The following is a 16,951-nucleotide window of genomic DNA, read 5'->3' on the forward strand; positions in this document are numbered from 1 at the left end:
CATGCAACAATGAGCTTCTGAAGCAAAATTTAAACACAAACGCATATAGCGAGTCAAATGAGAGCGCAACAGTGTGTGTGTGCATGCAGACACACACATGCAGCGCTGACTGTTGGGAACTTCACAAGTCCGAATGCAATCTCTCTCGCAGTGGGCCACTGGGCCTCTTGAAATATGTCCCCTGCAGAAGACAAGACTACAAAAGAAACATAATGTACACTTCAACTGTATTTGCTTTATTTATTGACATAGATGCACATACTATATTAAAAGCCTCAACAAGTGGTAAGCAATTATTTACTATCATGTTTTTCCCATAGAAAATATTGGAAATAAAAAAAAGATATATCCAGTGTTAAACTGTCAACATAAAACATGTATCAACCATACAGGAAATGTTTGAAAGTGTATTTTAACATAAGATAACCGCATATCAATGAGTGCTGACTATGGGAATGAAGGCTCAGCACCTCCATGTGTTCAAATTCGGCATACTAGCTAGAATATTGCCCAAGGGCTGTGGCATTTTGCTTTGGACGCGTCTTTTTCCCTCTTAATTTTTACTATGTTGCTTTGCATTGGGCGGCACGGCGGTCGAGTGGTTAGCGCGCAGACCTCACAGCTAGGAGACCAGGGTTCAATTCCACCCTCGGTCATCTCTGTGTGGAGTTTGCATGTTCTCCCCGTGCATGCGTGGGTTTTCCCCCGGGTACTCCGGTTGCCTCCCACATTCCAAAAACATGCTAGGTTAATTGGTGACTCCAAATTGTCCATAGGTATGAATGTGAGTGTAAATGGTTGTTTGTCTATATGTGCCCTGTGGTTGGCTGGCGACCAGTCCAGGGTGTACCCCGCCTCTCGCCCTAAGACAGCTGGGATAGGCTCCAGCACCCCCTGCGACCCTCGTGAGGATAAGCGGTTGAAAATGAATGAATGAATGAATATCACTTTTTACATTTCCTGTACTTCTTTTGCATTTTCTAACTAAATTATTGTGATATATTAAGCCTTCAAATGTTTGCCCTAAAAGTGTTTAGTGTGCATTCCAATTGCTTTGATTGTGTTACATTTGTATGACAATGTGTGAAACTTATTCCTACTCTGCTGGTGTCTCAGCTGCTACATGGTTGAGACAGCATGATGGAGTTTTGTGTTATTGTATCCCGAGGCTGTGATCTAATAGGACAGAGCTCAGTGTCGTTGTTAGCACAGAGAAGGTGCTTGAAGGCACCATCACTTTATATATGTATTCATATTGCTAACCTATTTTTCTTCACATGGAACGGCGATGTATCTTTTAATAGAATGAACATTCATTTTATCTCACCGCTGCAATGCTGCAAGACACTCTGCTTAAAATAGAAGAAGTGGAAGGTTTCAAATGAAATGTTTCAATCTGTGAAAGTGCAAAGGTGGAAGGTATTGCTATGATAGCTGGCTAACACAAAAACGACTCTGGTACTCCGGTTTCCTCCCACATTCCAAAAACATGCTAGGTTAATTGGCGACTCCAAATTGTCCATAGGTATGAATGTGAGTGTGAATGGTTGTTTGTCTATATCTGCCCTGTGATTGGCTGGCGACCAGTCCAGGGTGTACCCCACCTCTCGCCTGAAGACAACTGGGATAGGCTCCAGCATACCCCCATGTAAACAGCTGGATGATTGGTTAGATTTGTTCCCCCAGCACCAGAAATGTTAGAGTCACAAATGGTAGAGTCCATCCATCCATTTTCTACACTGCTTGTCTTCAATAGGGTCATTGGGATATGCTGGAGCCTATCCCAGCTGACTTTGGGCGAGAAGCAGGATACACCCTGGACTGGGCAGTCAATCGCAGGTTATCAAACAAAAATAAATGTAGTAATTACTCTTTGAGTTACATTAAAACTGTTCCCCCACTCTAGAATTTTACAAATCTGAATTGACTTATGAACCAGGAAACACCCTGCTAACATACTAACGGATAAACACACCTTAAATATGGCGCTTCTGGCTTTTGCAGCTTGGTTAGAGATCTTACATCACTTAGGTTCCATTATCTTACATCACGCTCAGGTAACCAGGAAGTGGAAGGCCAACCAACTCACTTTCTGAGTTTGCTGTTAATGGTACAGTCTTGTTACTTGTGTCATCAGCCATGATTTAATAGTTACTTTTGTACACACTAACACTCAAATATGACATGCAGCGGTTTTCCAGTTGGATAACAGACATTTGTCTTTTTGACATTTGAATTAGGATTAAACCGTTTTCCCCATGCCAGAATCGAAAATGGTAAGGTGCCATTATCTTACACCATCCTCTGTGATCCAGGAAGTGGATCCACCTTGGCAGAGGTCTGCACTGTCCTGAGTGATATCCTCTTGATATCTCTTCTTGGTTTTCTAAACATTCAAATGTCCTTCAAATGTCCACATTCAGTTGACAATGTGCGACAATAAGTCATGTGTTAATAACGAGGGCCAGATCACCACTGCAGCCTGTTTTCACACCTGTCATATTATTCCACACTCACACCATCACCTTCTTGGATGCGTCACTTGTAGCCCATGCAATGCCAATGCACACACACACACACACAAACACACAGGTACTTAGAATCATCACACAGTCCTCAGTGGTTCTCATTTGCCCTGAAACCACCAGAAAACAAATATTGGTGAATTTGTGTGTATCTGTGTGCAGTAACTGGGGCATGAGAGAGGGCTATCCTATGTGTGTGTGTGTGTGTGGGTGCGAGTGTGTGTGTACCAGGCTGTTGTGTGGTCTCGGGTGTAAACGTGCAGTCAGGACTCATTTGGCAGACAAACAGGCCGCAGGCTGGCTAGGGAATCTATGCGTGTTTGTGTGTGTTTTTTCTTTCTTTTTTTATGTGTGTTTGTATTTGATAGACGAGGAGAGAGGGGGGGAAGAAAGAGCCCGTCAGAGCAAGCAGTGGAGGTTAAGTCTGCCTGACTGCGCTTCAGCCTCTTTCTGTCACACCATCACACACACACACACACACACACACACACACACACACACACACACTGCTTTTTACTCTCATAGCTGACACACCTTCACAAAGTCCTAACAAAGTCGCTACCTCCTACTAATATGTATAGTTTAACATTGTGTATTTTTGTGCTGAGGTTATTGTAAATGGGATCATTTCTTTGTATGATGTCAATGTAATACCTCAATCAATTAGTGTTTGTATCAGTCTGTGAGTATAGAGACCGCTGTGGTGTAGTGGTTAGCATTCTGGACTTTGTAGTGGCCATCTCGGGATCGAATCTCCACTAGTAAGCACCATCGGTATTCGTCCGGAAGGGCATCCAGAATATAAAACGCTCAAACCAAAAATCAAGATGCGGAGCAATAAAAAAGATCCACTGTGGCAACCCCATAATCAGGGAAATAGCCGAAAGAAACAAACAAATCAGTCTGTGAGCATAGTGGACTGAAAAGAAAGTTCAATTTCTTATGTTCAGACCAACTATTTAAGGTACGTTTGATGGAAATGTTACCTTCATTTTATAAAAAGATAATCAACCGAATCGAGCTGCTATAGTCGACTGGCCAACACAATTACACTCCGTTAGGGGGAGTAGAGTGGAGTGGAGTGTAGTGTACATCCATCCATTTTTAATATACATCCATTTTCTATGCCACCTATTATACTGTATATCACTTATGGTCACATGGAACCTGGAGCCTATCACAATTACATTGTATTATTTTGAAGTATAATAAAAGTACCGGTGATAATAATATATTGCATGTATGGTAGATGGCCGCATAGTGGTTGAGTGGTTAGCATAATGGCCACACAGTCAGGAGATGGGAAGACCCACGTTTGAATCTCTGTGTGGAGTTTGTATATTCTCCCCATGCATGGGTTTTCTCCAGTTTCCTCCTACATTCCAGATGAAGTTAATTGGTGACTCCCAATTGTCCATCGGTATGAATGTGAGTGTGCCCTGCGATTGGCTGGCAACCGTTCCAGGATGTACCCCGCCTCTCGTCTGAAGTTAGCTGGGATAGGCTCCAGCATAAAGCGCGAAGCGTCATAGAGAATGGATGGATGGATGGGTGTATATACACATTTTCTAGGTACTCAAAACTAGTTAATTGGATTATTTTAGATTAATTATAACTTTAACACACGAAAAATAATAATGAAAAATAACTAAAGCAGTGTATAGTAGCTGATTGGAAAGGGTTAATTAAAAGAAAGATTATATGCCATTACTGTACCCAGCACGTACACAAACACAGCATGAGATGTCTTATCAACGATGAGCAGAAAGCACATGTAATTAGAGCCCAATAAGGAAGTCAAGTGAAGTCACAGGTATGAAAGAAAGGTCTCCAACACCCCCCCCCCCTCTCGGTTTTACTTTCTTCCCCTCCTTCCATCTCACTCATCCCGATGCTCTCTCACCATCAATACCTCCCCCCCTCCCCATCATCAGCACTAAATTCCCATTGATGTTTCTTTTCTTCTGCCATATCGATCGCTTCATGAGAAGCAAGGGGGAGGGGGAGAAAAACGACGGAGGGGGGGGGGGGGGGTTGAGATGGCGTTATCTGTTAATTAATTTGTCCTGAAGCTGGCCGCCTATTAATCAGACAGATAAGAAGCATTGGATGGCTGAACGGCGCAGACAGGCTAGCGAGGAAAGGACGGGTGAGGGTGGCGGTGGAGGGGGGGCGGGGGTGGTCAATGGTCTCGTATTGGGCCTCGCATTTGCACAACAGAATACACACACACACACACGGTGCTCAGTGTGTATGATTACACACGTGTTGATGAAACAACACATGCATGCATGCACAGGAACAAGCACAGGAAGTGCTTGTACACCGCAAGCTGATAAAATCATTGAAAGGTTGCACTTGGCCTCAATAAATTAATCATGAGGCTTTTAATTATTGCTGTTTGCCTTTATACCTCAGTAAGTGTGTGTTTGTGCATATCAGTTGTAATTAGGCGAGAAATTTGTCCACAGCAAAGTGGGTATGTTTCTGGCTGCTGGTAAGCATCCATAACAAACCATTGACTTTTCATTGCATAAGGAACCATATATGGGAACTTCAATGGATCTTAATGGATCTGCGAGAGAAGGCCTTTACTGCCTGAACTTAACGCATGCAACTTTTCTGTCTCATCTTGTGCCAGATTAAATCCAAAAGCCTTTCTTTCAGCTGGGATAGGCTCCAGCACTCCCCGCGACCCTCGTGAGGATAAGCGGTAGAAAATGAATGAATGAATTAATAATAAGTTCATTTTCTACCGCTTATCCTCACGAGGATCGCAGGCGTATGCTGGAGCCTATCCCAGCTGTCTTCAGGCGAGAGGCGAGGTATACCCTGGACTGGTCGCCAGCCAATCACAGGGCACATATAGACAAACAACCATTCACACTCACATTCATACCTATGGACAATTTGGAGTTGCCAATTAACCTAGCATGTTTTTGGAATGTGGGAGGAAACCGGAGTACCCGGAGAAAACCCACGCATGCATGGCGAGAACGTGCAAACTCCACACAGAGATGGAGAACATATCATCCCTCTAAAACGTCCAATGACAACTAACCACTTGTCCACCGTGCAGCCCTTTTTCCAATTCATTGTTGCAAAATAGTATAGAAAATTTGCCATTCCAGATAACAATAGCTTCTTCATGCTGGTGTACCAGAAACAAAAGTGGAACTTATATGGCTGATTCATCACCAGTGCTATTAATTTAGGGCACAAACCAACCTTATATTGGGCTAATAAATTTGTCGAGCACCATATGTTTATATGTTTATGATAATAATAGATAGCTGAAAAGATGCGTCAAATGTCCCTTGAAAGTTCTTGACTTTGAGCTTGGAAGAAGTGTATGAACCCTGTTAACAGATTCATCAAGTGTGTGCGCGTGTGATGTTGTGTTAATTTTAGTAATGCCATCACTTATTTCCTCCGTCCGCCATGAGTGCTGAAGTCCTAAAGGACGCCCTCAAGACGTCTGCTTCCCTTCTGTGTTTGTGCTCCGATGAACACCTACAGTATATAATCTCCTCTGATGATGTCATTAGGTAGATGACACTTGGCAATGGTACGACCCACCTTTCACCGTTTACCATTGTGTCATTAGATGTCTTGTGCAACTTTGTGTGTGTCTGTGTCAGTAGCCGGAGATGGACTGAATTAGAGCACAATTCAAACAATAGCCTGCAACCTGGACATAATGAGACGCCTGCCATTAGCCATCAACACACGGGGAGATAAGAACACACACACACACACACTGGCACTCAGTCCTCCATCTCAAGAGGAGGTGCATGGCAGCAGATGTTGTTGAGGAAATATCTTGCTTCTCATCTGTGCGCTCCTACTGGCAGGATGTGAATCCAACACACACACATACACACACACACACACATTGGAGTGCGGTGGTGCAGTCTGACAGGTGCGCTCACATGGGCCACCTCTCTTATGAAGACACACACTCAAGCGCAAGTGTGAATAGATAGGTGTGTGTGTGGAGAGGACAGCTGTGAGTGGGCATGTGTTCCATTAAAGAGGACCAAGTGGAATGCTTTCATTGGGCCAACCAATTTTGATATTTTGGACAGTGCTTCCAAATTAGCGTTTGGGCATTTTTCTGTTACTTGTGCAGAAAGTTACGTTTTTTGTAAGGAAAAACTTTGGGATGAACTAGAACAGTAATAACATTCCAAAATCTACATTATAAACAAAAATGACTTGTCCATGGGGAATTCTTAACGTGAGAACTACTTGCCCGAACTTACCCCATGTAAAATGAAAAGACTGCCATAATGATATCATCTAATTTTTGTGGCATCACATGAGAATCTCAAATAAAATTTAAATGATTATCATTTCTTGTGATTGTTTTCCTACATAGATCATGACATTGCATGGAAATCTGGATTGTCAAGAGACTTCTAGGCACTTTGCCTTTTATAAGTTGTGCACCACAATGAAACATTATTAAATAGACACATTTGTGTACTAGTAAAGTGTTTTTAATCCAGAAAAAAAATGCTCAATGGTCAAACAATAATTTGTGAAGCAAAGGTGAGAAAAATACACAGAGAAATGGAACCGCTAGATTTTGTAGCTTTTGTAAAATCAGTACTTGGTATTGGATCTAATCGGTGGTGTTTCATTGTGACCACTTCAAATTGTCACAGCAATGTGATTCACTCACCTGTGCCATCATTTGATTTGCTGCCGCTAATAAAATACTTCTTTAGGAGGCACTGTTTCATCACTTTTTGGTGTTTTCCTTCAGAAGTTGTTGAAAAATTAGACCATAAAACGCGTAAAACGTAAAACGCAGACTGTGGACTGCGGACCGCAATCTAAATAAACAATTCTGATTGGTCCATTTCAAGATTTGCAAGGATTGGTTTGCAAATTACCACCGGAATTACGCAGTCCATGTTTTACCAACACCCAACAAGAACCGCTTTTAAAAGGTATAGCATGCCAAAGTACACTTGCCCGACGGGAATATCACTGATTGGATTTACTTGCCCGAATTTTGTTTTTACTTGCCCCGGGCCATCGGTACATCGTTATTGTCCAGCCCTGAAAATCTTCATGTTTCCTACCATTTTTACTTCCTGTTTATGTCATGACCTTGTGTCCCAATACTTGTGTCCATATAGCATACAGGTACATAGAAAGCAATGTATTGTGAGTGAAGTAAAGAGGAAATTTGGAGCCATAGCTGCAATTAGAGAGCATGTTTGAGTGGTGCAGCAACGTTGGCCAACATTGATCCATGCAGGTTGTGTCAGGGGGAGATAAGGCTTACCTGTCCCCAGAGAACAGCCCTCAGCACTGGGCGAGGGAGGGAGGGAGGAGGAAGGACAGGAGGAATCTACAGGAGAGGCCATTTTTGATCCCGTCGACCCAACCATTTGTCGTTTTTTTTTACCTCTCAATTGCAATAATATATTTTATTTTTACACTCAATGTCTTCACTGTCATAGCTGCCCATAGTGCATTTGCTTTGGATAAGGATGATGAAGTGATTCCTTTGTGCAAAAAGCATGCAAAAAATCTAATTAATGAAATAATTGAAAACAAACCACACATTTATCTTTTAAAAAAAATCATAAAAATACATTCAGAGTGGAGGAAAATGTCAGGAATGTCGTCATTCATATATATTGCATCACAGTATGGAGCTGAAGAAGGCAAACCTTTATTATGATGATGATTTTATCATGATATTATGAATATAATTTGAACTGTTCTGTCATTAGTGAGCAATATCAATATCAATGCATGGTGCTTATGCATTATTGATATGTTGGTGGCGTTTCCAAAGGTTTCATAAAAAAAAGATGATACCATAATCTACTGGGGGTTCAATATCTCGCCCAAGGATCAACGACCACGCTCACCTGAGCCATGCCCCCCCCCACCCCCAACAGTAGTGTTTCTAATCATGCCATTTGCTTTCCTCTGTCTTCTCAGGTTTCTCCACGCTGTCTCTAGCAGACCAGATGAGTCTACTGCAGAGTGCATGGATGGAGATCTTGATCTTGCGTGTGGTCTACCGCTCGCTTTCTTTTGAAGACAAGGTTAGTAGCTTTTGGAATTGGATGTTGTTGTTTTCCTTAAATGTTTAGAAAGAGTTCCTAATTCTTGAATGTGTGTGTGTTGACTAGCTGGTGTACGCTGAGGACTACATCATGGACGAGGACCAGTCGAAGCTGGCTGGACTGTTGGACCTGAACAACGCCATCCTCCAGCTGGTCAAGAAGTACAAAGCCATGAAACTGGAGAAGGAGGAATTTGTCACTCTCAAGGCCATCGCGTTGGCTAACTCAGGTTGGTTGGAAGGTTGTGTGTGTATGTGTATGTGTGTATGTGCGTGTGTGTGTGTGTTAATCCCATGGATCTCCACTCCTGTGGGACTCATCAAAGAGCTTGTTTCAATCTCCAATCCTTTTCATGCAAACACATACTTGACTTATTCACTCACTGTACAGCACATGCATGCATTGTGCTACCCACCTTCTACAAAGTGGCCATCTTTTTTTTTTTTACAATTAGCATAGTCGTCTCTTCAGATGCCTGTTAAATAAGGTGAAATCATTACAACCCAAAGTCTGTCGATAAAGGGCCCTCTCTGATGTGTCCGGCCGGCATCGGCAGCTGACTGACACTCACACACATACACACCATACACACACCGGGACGCACACACACACACTTTCCCCCTCCCATGACCCGTCTTTTGAACTTTGTCTTGGATGGCGGCCAGCTCTTCAGTACTCTTTAATTACAAGGGGGAACTGTCAATACGATGTGTTTAAAAGAGAGATGCAATGGAAGGGAGCTTTAAATGGGGAGGGAGGAGCCTTTTGTTGTCATACTGTGACACGAGCAACACATTGACGCACCAAAATCTCACACACATGCTCTTTAACCACAATGCTGGGATGAACATGCAACAATATTGAGAGGCTTCCTGACTGGTACACTAGTATTATAAGTAATATTATAAATATAATATTATTATTATTATTATAAAGCACTAATATACAATACATGCTACATGGTAATGCAAATTTAAATATGGCATTTGTCTTATTGTTAGTCAAATGTCAATATTTTGCTTCTATAAGCAAATAGGAAGTAGTATAACAAACATTTAATTTAGCTGATAATTTTTTTTTGGGCATGAGTTGTTCATTGCTTTTCCTCACAAGGGTCACGGGGGGTGTTGGAGCCTATCCCAGCTGTCTTCGGGCGTGAGGCGGGGTACACCCTGGACGGGTCGCCAGCCAATCACAGGGCACATATAGACAAACAACCATTCACACTCACATTCATACCTATGGACAATTTGGAGTCGCCAATTAACCTAGCATGTTTTTGGAATGTGGGAGGAAACCGGAGTACCCGGAGAAAACCCACGCATGCACGGGGAGAACATGCAAACTCCACACAGAGATGGCCGAGGGTGGAATTGAACCCTGGTCTCCTCGCTGTGAGGTCTGCGCGCTAACCACTAGGCCACCGTGCCGCCCGGCATGAGTCGTTCATATACAAAATTTCCCCCAGGCACGTTATAATCTTTATATAAAATCCAGATATAAATATCACTGTCAGGCCTGAAGTTACATACGCTCAGTGAGATGTTCTGCAATATTGTCTCATTATTCTTGACGCTGAAGATGTCCGTCACATTTGAAACGGCAAATGACAATAACGTGGCATCGTGGTCCGCTCATCAAGACAACAGAATGCTAGCATTAGCATTTTGAAGGGCACTGACACTAATTAATGCACAGGATGCTAATCATCTGCATTAATGAAGCCGAGCCTTAAGAAATGTTAGCAAACGTGCGCCACATGTAAAGACACTTCAACTAGCCATGGAAAACAGGAGGCCCGTGTGTCGTGTGTGTGTGTGTGTGCGTGCATGCATTGTTGCATGTTTGAACATGTCACGCTCATTAAGTTGTGCTGTTTAGTTGCTGAGCGTACTGCAGGTCACATCGCAGGCAGTGGCTATGTCTAGCAGGCAAAACACTAAACACACAACATTAATTACACCATGCATTTATTTACGTTTGGGGCTCCAATTTCCATAAATCCTCCCGTAAAGATAAGAGGGAACAGTATGTGTGTTGAAGTTACATGTACTTTTACTACCGGACATTGTAATACTCTCAGCTAAATATGATCTAGTGTATAAAATATGAGACACTGAGCCAAGTGGACCACCCAGTCTTTTATAAACTGATACACGCTGAGTCTGCTATTGATCCTTATAGGACAAAGCCAACTGGTCTGCTCCTGCATACTGATACATGCATTACACTGTATAGATCCAGGTTTGTATATACAGTATGTGTGTGTTTGAGAGAATGCATGCATGTGTGATTTTTCACTCTAAAGTATTAGATAGTATATACAGTATGTATACATAATCATACTGCTCTCTGGCAATCAAAACTGATCATTCATTCATTCATTTTCTACCCCTTATCCTATGAGGGTCACGGGGGTGCTGGAGCCTATCCCAGCTGTCTTCGGCCAATCACAGGGCACATATAGACAAACAACCATTCACACTCACATTCATACCTATGGACAATTTGGAGTCGCCAATTAACCTAGCATGTTTTTGGAATGTGGGAGGAAACCGGAGTACCCGGAGAAAACATGCAAACTCCACACACGCCAAGGGTGGACTTGAACCCGGGTCTCCTAGCTGCGAGGCCAAACTGATCATTATTATCCTAAAACCGGATTATTGGATGTCATTATGTACAGATGTACCTAATATTTTGACCTGTGTCACATGTGTGTGTCTGTAGCATGCATCAGTAGTTGCCTTGTGATTATTATTTAACATGCATGTAGCCATTGATCGTAGCCATTGATCAGAGGTTGGGGAGCTAAAGGCCAGCTGGCATTAAGACCGGGCTTCCCCAAGGGCCAGGATGGAGCATTATTATTGAGGGACACTCTGACACTCTGCCACATATGCGGAAACACACCTTACATGCCAACAGTAAGAGGGATTAGACACACACACACACAAGAGCTTTAGGTGTTCCCGAATCTCTCCATCATCCCACAATTCCCATTTTTTAAAACTCCGCCCACATGTCTGTGTGTCTCTTCATTCATCACACCCACTGCTCCACGCTTTAACCACAGATACTGTCGGACAAGCTCTGAATCTAAAGGGACACCGTTGTTATTTGTATTTTATTTTAGTATCAAGATACATACATAGTCATGTATAGGAATGCATTGGTGCCTTATTTAGCCAATCACAGGGCACATATAGACAAACAACCATTCACACTCACATTCATACCTATGGACAATTTGGAGTCGCCAATTAACCTAGCATGTTTTTTGGAATGTGGGAGGAAACCGGAGTACCCGGAGAAAACCCACGCATGCACGGGGAGAACATGCAAACTCCACACAGAGATGGCCGAGGGTGGAATTGAACCCTGGTCTCCTAGCTGTGAGGTCTGCGCGCCATGCCGCCCTCATTTGTAACAATGATATTTAATATTCCCTCCCCAGACTCCATGCATATTGAGGACGTGGATGCTGTTCAGAAGCTCCAGGATGTGCTCCACGAGGCCCTGCAGGACTATGAGGCTTCCCAGCACCAGGAGGATCCCCGCCGGGCAGGCAAGCTGCTCATGACCCTGCCCCTGCTCCGCCAGACCTCCACCAAGGCCGTGCAGCACTTTTACAGTATCAAGCAGGACGGCAAAGTCCCCATGCACAAACTCTTCCTGGAGCTGCTGGAGGCCAAAGTGTGAGGGGCAGAGTCTCAAAACTACTTCCTGTGACCTTTCCAGCTTTTACACACACACACACTCACACACACACACACATACAGGAATATGCTCCTTAACTACGCCCCTTATGACTAAACAAGTAAGCTCCTCCTCTTTCCTTAACTGTCTAAGATTTGAAAAAACAAAGGCTCACTTGACCTTTTGCTTTTGGGGGGTGTGAAAGCCGACAGACTGATATGACCCCGCCCCCTTTAATGGGGCATAGAAGAAGACGCTTCCTGCTGTTATTGTGCTGAGCAACAACACTGACAGTAACACTCACATATGCATTTAATGATGACCTAATTCATATGAGGACAGAAGAAAATGAACACCGTTCATCTGATGACCGATGAGACTCTCCCCCTTCTCCTCCTATATCATTTTTTTTAAGTGTTTAAGAAGATAACTTAAAGGGAAAAAACACTAAAGAAGTATTAATGACATTTGTAATCACATGATCTGTACATTGACATTTGGATGGACAGAGAAGAAGAAGAGATTTGCCTGCCAAAAGATGGAACACTTCCATTCAGCGGATGCCAGCAAACACGATTATCCCAAATTACTGAACAATTACTTTGCTTTTATTTTGAAATCCCCAGGCTGTGGATGGGTTTTTCTCTTTCATGAATTATTTCAAAGCAGCAGGGGCTGATTTATCCTAAGAATCACAGTTGGAAATGTTGTAAACACCTTGTGCTTCTTCTCAAATGAAGCATCCGGTTCCCCACAATGCCCCTGCTTGTGACACTCGAAGCTGAAAATATCTGTAGACTTTTTTTTTCCACTGTGCGCTACCAACTCATCTGGTTTTCCGCAAGAAACTGCGATAACCAGGCTGTAGTGAATGCATCACTCATACAAAGACACACAAACATCACAACACGACTGTGGGGGAGAACTTCTTTATTTACATATTTTATCCAACAGGAGACTGAGGGCAGCAATGTGGAGACTATGGAGTATAATATTGCATTGTCCACAGCAATAGTCCAAACTAATATGAGCTTATTATTGTCATTGGACAAAATGTTACAATACCTATACCGTATGAAGTCCAGGGACTAGAAGTAGTACCTCATGGTCCCTGGATTTGTCAGTGAAAAAGCTTCTATAGAGCCGAGTAGGTACCATGCAGTGGACTCCACACATTTTCCTCCTGTGTGCGTCTGCAGTATTTTCAGCTTCTCTGCTTTAGCCTGGTGGTACAGCCCACCACCTCGTTGAACTCCTCCAATGTGCCAACTGTCACGTGTCACCCTCAGTGCTTCCCTGCGTACTCACTTCCCTTCCCGCGAGCCCCACAAGATCATCTGTGTAAAATGGCCTCAGTGCCACCGGGACGGAGGGTGCTTTGTCAAACCCGACGGAAGCTTTGCTTTATGTTTTATTTCATGGGGTTCTATCTGGTAATAATCCTAGCTAAGGTACCAATAACAGGCTTGTAAATAACGGTCATCTTGTATATGACAAATAACAGCAGCTTTTGTTTTGGACCCTCAAACCCAGAACTTACTTCTCTCTATTAGCTTGACCACAACGCTGCTGTCATGTATGTACAAAATGAGTAATAGCATATTAACAAATCAAACAAGAATGGGATTTGTTGATGGGGGGTCAAGGGGGGGTCAAGGCAAGCAGCTAGTACACAGCAGCATTTTCTCCAAAGCCATGTAGACAACATATGACATCATAGCAGCATGGCGGCATAACCCCAATGACTTATGTTTGTGTTTTGTGTTAGCTCCGCCCCTTAGGTACCAACCCAGGTGACGATTATCAAAAGCCCCTTTCACACAGCCGGTTAAAGCCTGGATTTTCACACCTTTTTTTTCCAAGTTTCTGTTCTGTATATAGAGAATGGATATGAATTGGGGGGGTGAGACAATATTTCTGCTTTAGAGCTGTAACAGAGGTGACAATTGGCCTGTGTGAAATGGAACTCGGCACTCATGTCTCCCTCCTGCTGTGTTGAAAGCAGATGTCGCTACCAGACAAAACTAAGTACAGTATCTAATCATCCGAAATGACAACAATTATGGCAATATCACACTTTGCTGTGTAAAAGGCACAGGCCAATAGATGCAGATGGATGTTCTGTTACGGCTCTGATGCTGCTGTGTTGGATATCTGTGTGAAAGTGGCGACAAACTACTACAGTTCAACAGGCATGAATAAAGATGACAGATATGTGTGCTGCGGGAAATGATGCAAAAACAAAACATTATCTTTTATCAATATCACACAAATGTGACTTTACTATCCCACTTCCTGTTTTAAAAATACAATCAAGTAAGTAAAATACAAAAGCTAGAGCATGTTAAGGCCAATCTATCATACATTTAGTTGTATTTTGTTCCCAAATATATCCTGCAAACAGGAAGTAGGGCACAGATCTGCAAAGAAGCATTTTATGTCATGATAGCTTTAACACTTTAAACATCATATATCATCATGTAAGTTATTGATAAAGCTGGATAACAACGCCAAATGTTTGTCCAACCTACTAGAAGCTGGCAGCTGAGGATTCAAGTGTAGGCCACCTCTATTGTCATCAAGAAGCATCTTTACAGGCTATTTTCTCAGCCTTCTTTAACATTGTATATTGTAAATAGAAAAGGCAGATTACACTTCTAACTTAAGACATTTTATGGGAGGGGAAAAAAAGCAAAAAAAAAAAAAATTGTAGCTCAAACCTCGATGTATGTTTCATGTTTTTTCTATGAAGGAAAAACCTTTGCTTTTTAATCCTCAAGTCTTCCTTCCTTTTTTTTTGAGCACTCGGAGGCGTGGCCGTGTAACTTTTCTCGTGGTGATTCCTGTCCTTGTGCCATGCGCTTCCCCCCTCTTCTTTAGCCAGCACCGCATAGACTTTTAGAGGCCGTGAGGTCTGGCTGCCGGATCAGTCGGCGGTTACGGATTCTTCTAGAACCGCCGGCCTGGGGGGAGGGGGGTTTAAAACACAGCTCTCATCTCTTCCCGGCTATACATACTTAATGAATTATTTAGTATCTAAATGATAAAGACAAGTATTTAAATGGGGGAGGGTGATTTGTGTAACTTCCCTGTAGAAGAAACAATATTCTGTATACGTATCTTTTTAAGTTGAAATAAGCGACAATGGACTGAGAGGCATTTGAGTAACTCTTAGTGGACTTTTTTGATATGCTCGCTGTACATAAAGTACGTAACTACCGTCCACGCAGCTTGGCAGCAGTTCAGTCGTTTTCTTAAAAGTTGTTTTATCATTTCTAAATCATTTTTAGGAAATTATTTTCTCTTCAATGCCATAAAAGTGTAGCATTATGTCAAATCTTTTAAGGCTGAGAAGCGTCCTGTACTTTAACGTAAAATGTATCACAAGGGCAAAAGTAACGCAGTTGTTACAGAATTATCACAGCTTTTCAACATCTTTTGCAGTTTAATGTTAAATTGTCCAAACCTGTGGCAGATGCTGCGAGTTTTCCCAAATGTGCACTTGATTTGACAATGACATTGAAATTGAATATGGGGACATACTTGTACATTTATCATAGGCCATTTAAGTCAATAAGAAATCACACTTATGGTCCAGCAATATTTTTGTTGACTGTTGCACTTGTGATAGATGACTTTAAATGTTAATTAAAGTGTTGTTTTCCATGAGGTGCAATGGGAAAATGAGTCGACCTGGTTGCACTTTAAGCACCGTGTTGTTTTCTTTCATCTGTTACTAAAACCCATTAGCTGCAAATATTCTATGTAACCATCTCTCAAGCTCAACTATGACTATGAAGGATTGTCCATCATTTCGTTGGATTTAAATGTGGGCTGCATTTATGAGGTGATTGAGCAAAAAACTTTTGGGGATTAAAAAAAAAAGACCCTTTTGAACATAGGGACGAAGCCCCCCCACCACCACCCTAACCCCCAACCCCACCCCTTGTTATTAAAAATATGTTCGTAGATTTTAGATGTGCTTCACATCAGAAAACAGAGGAAAAAAAAGAAAAAAAAAACAACTACCTGTATATTTTTGTGATGTGTATCATACAATTGTGCTCCAATGATAATGTCCATTTGTGTAAATGTATTTATTTCACACTGTATATATTGTTCAATGCAAAAAGAGAGAGCTATGATTCTGTAAGTTAAACAACTATTTGTTTGAAACATTACATGTGTTACTCCAGACTATGCCTTTCAGGATTATTACAGTAGAGCAATATCAATTAAAACCAGGCTTCCACTTTTGAGACTTGTCGTCAAATTACTCTTTCATTCACCGCTCCATATTTTTATCACATTCATTCATTTTCTACCGCTTTTTCCTCACGAGGGTCGCGGGGGTTGCTGGAGCCTATCCCAGCTGTCTTTGGGCGAGAGGCGGGGTACACTCTGGACTGGTCGCCAGCCAATCACAGGGCACATATAGACAAACAACCATTCACACTCACATTCATACCTATGGACAATTTGGAGTGGCCAATTAACCTACCAATTAACCAACCTGGAATGTGGGAGGAAACCGGAGTACCCGGAGAAAACCCACACATGCACGGGGAGAACATGCAAACTCCACACAGAGATGGCCGAGGGTGGGATTGAACCCTCGTCTCCTAGCTGTGA

At 42.5% G+C, this 16,951-nt stretch overlaps 1 protein-coding gene across 5 annotated transcripts in view; it reads left to right on the plus strand.

Moving 5' to 3' along the window:
- The window catches only part of esrrga (estrogen-related receptor gamma a), a 76,870-nt gene extending 60,295 nt beyond the window's left edge, over positions 1 to 16,575 (plus strand). For all 5 annotated transcript variants that reach the window (XM_058088713.1, XM_058088715.1, XM_058088711.1 and 2 more), the window contains exons 7-9: positions 8,493 to 8,599; positions 8,687 to 8,849; positions 12,078 to 16,575. In XM_058088713.1, coding sequence (XP_057944696.1) covers positions 8,493 to 8,599; positions 8,687 to 8,849; positions 12,078 to 12,322 — 515 coding nt within the window. In that variant the 3' untranslated portion in view covers positions 12,323 to 16,575. The remainder of the gene's footprint in view (positions 1 to 8,492; positions 8,600 to 8,686; positions 8,850 to 12,077) is intronic.
- The last annotated feature ends 376 nt before the right edge of the window (positions 16,576 to 16,951 follow it).

The sequence above is a fragment of the Doryrhamphus excisus genome, chromosome 12 (genome assembly GCF_030265055.1).
Source record: "Doryrhamphus excisus isolate RoL2022-K1 chromosome 12, RoL_Dexc_1.0, whole genome shotgun sequence".
Classification (NCBI taxonomy): Eukaryota; Metazoa; Chordata; class Actinopteri; order Syngnathiformes; family Syngnathidae; genus Doryrhamphus; species Doryrhamphus excisus.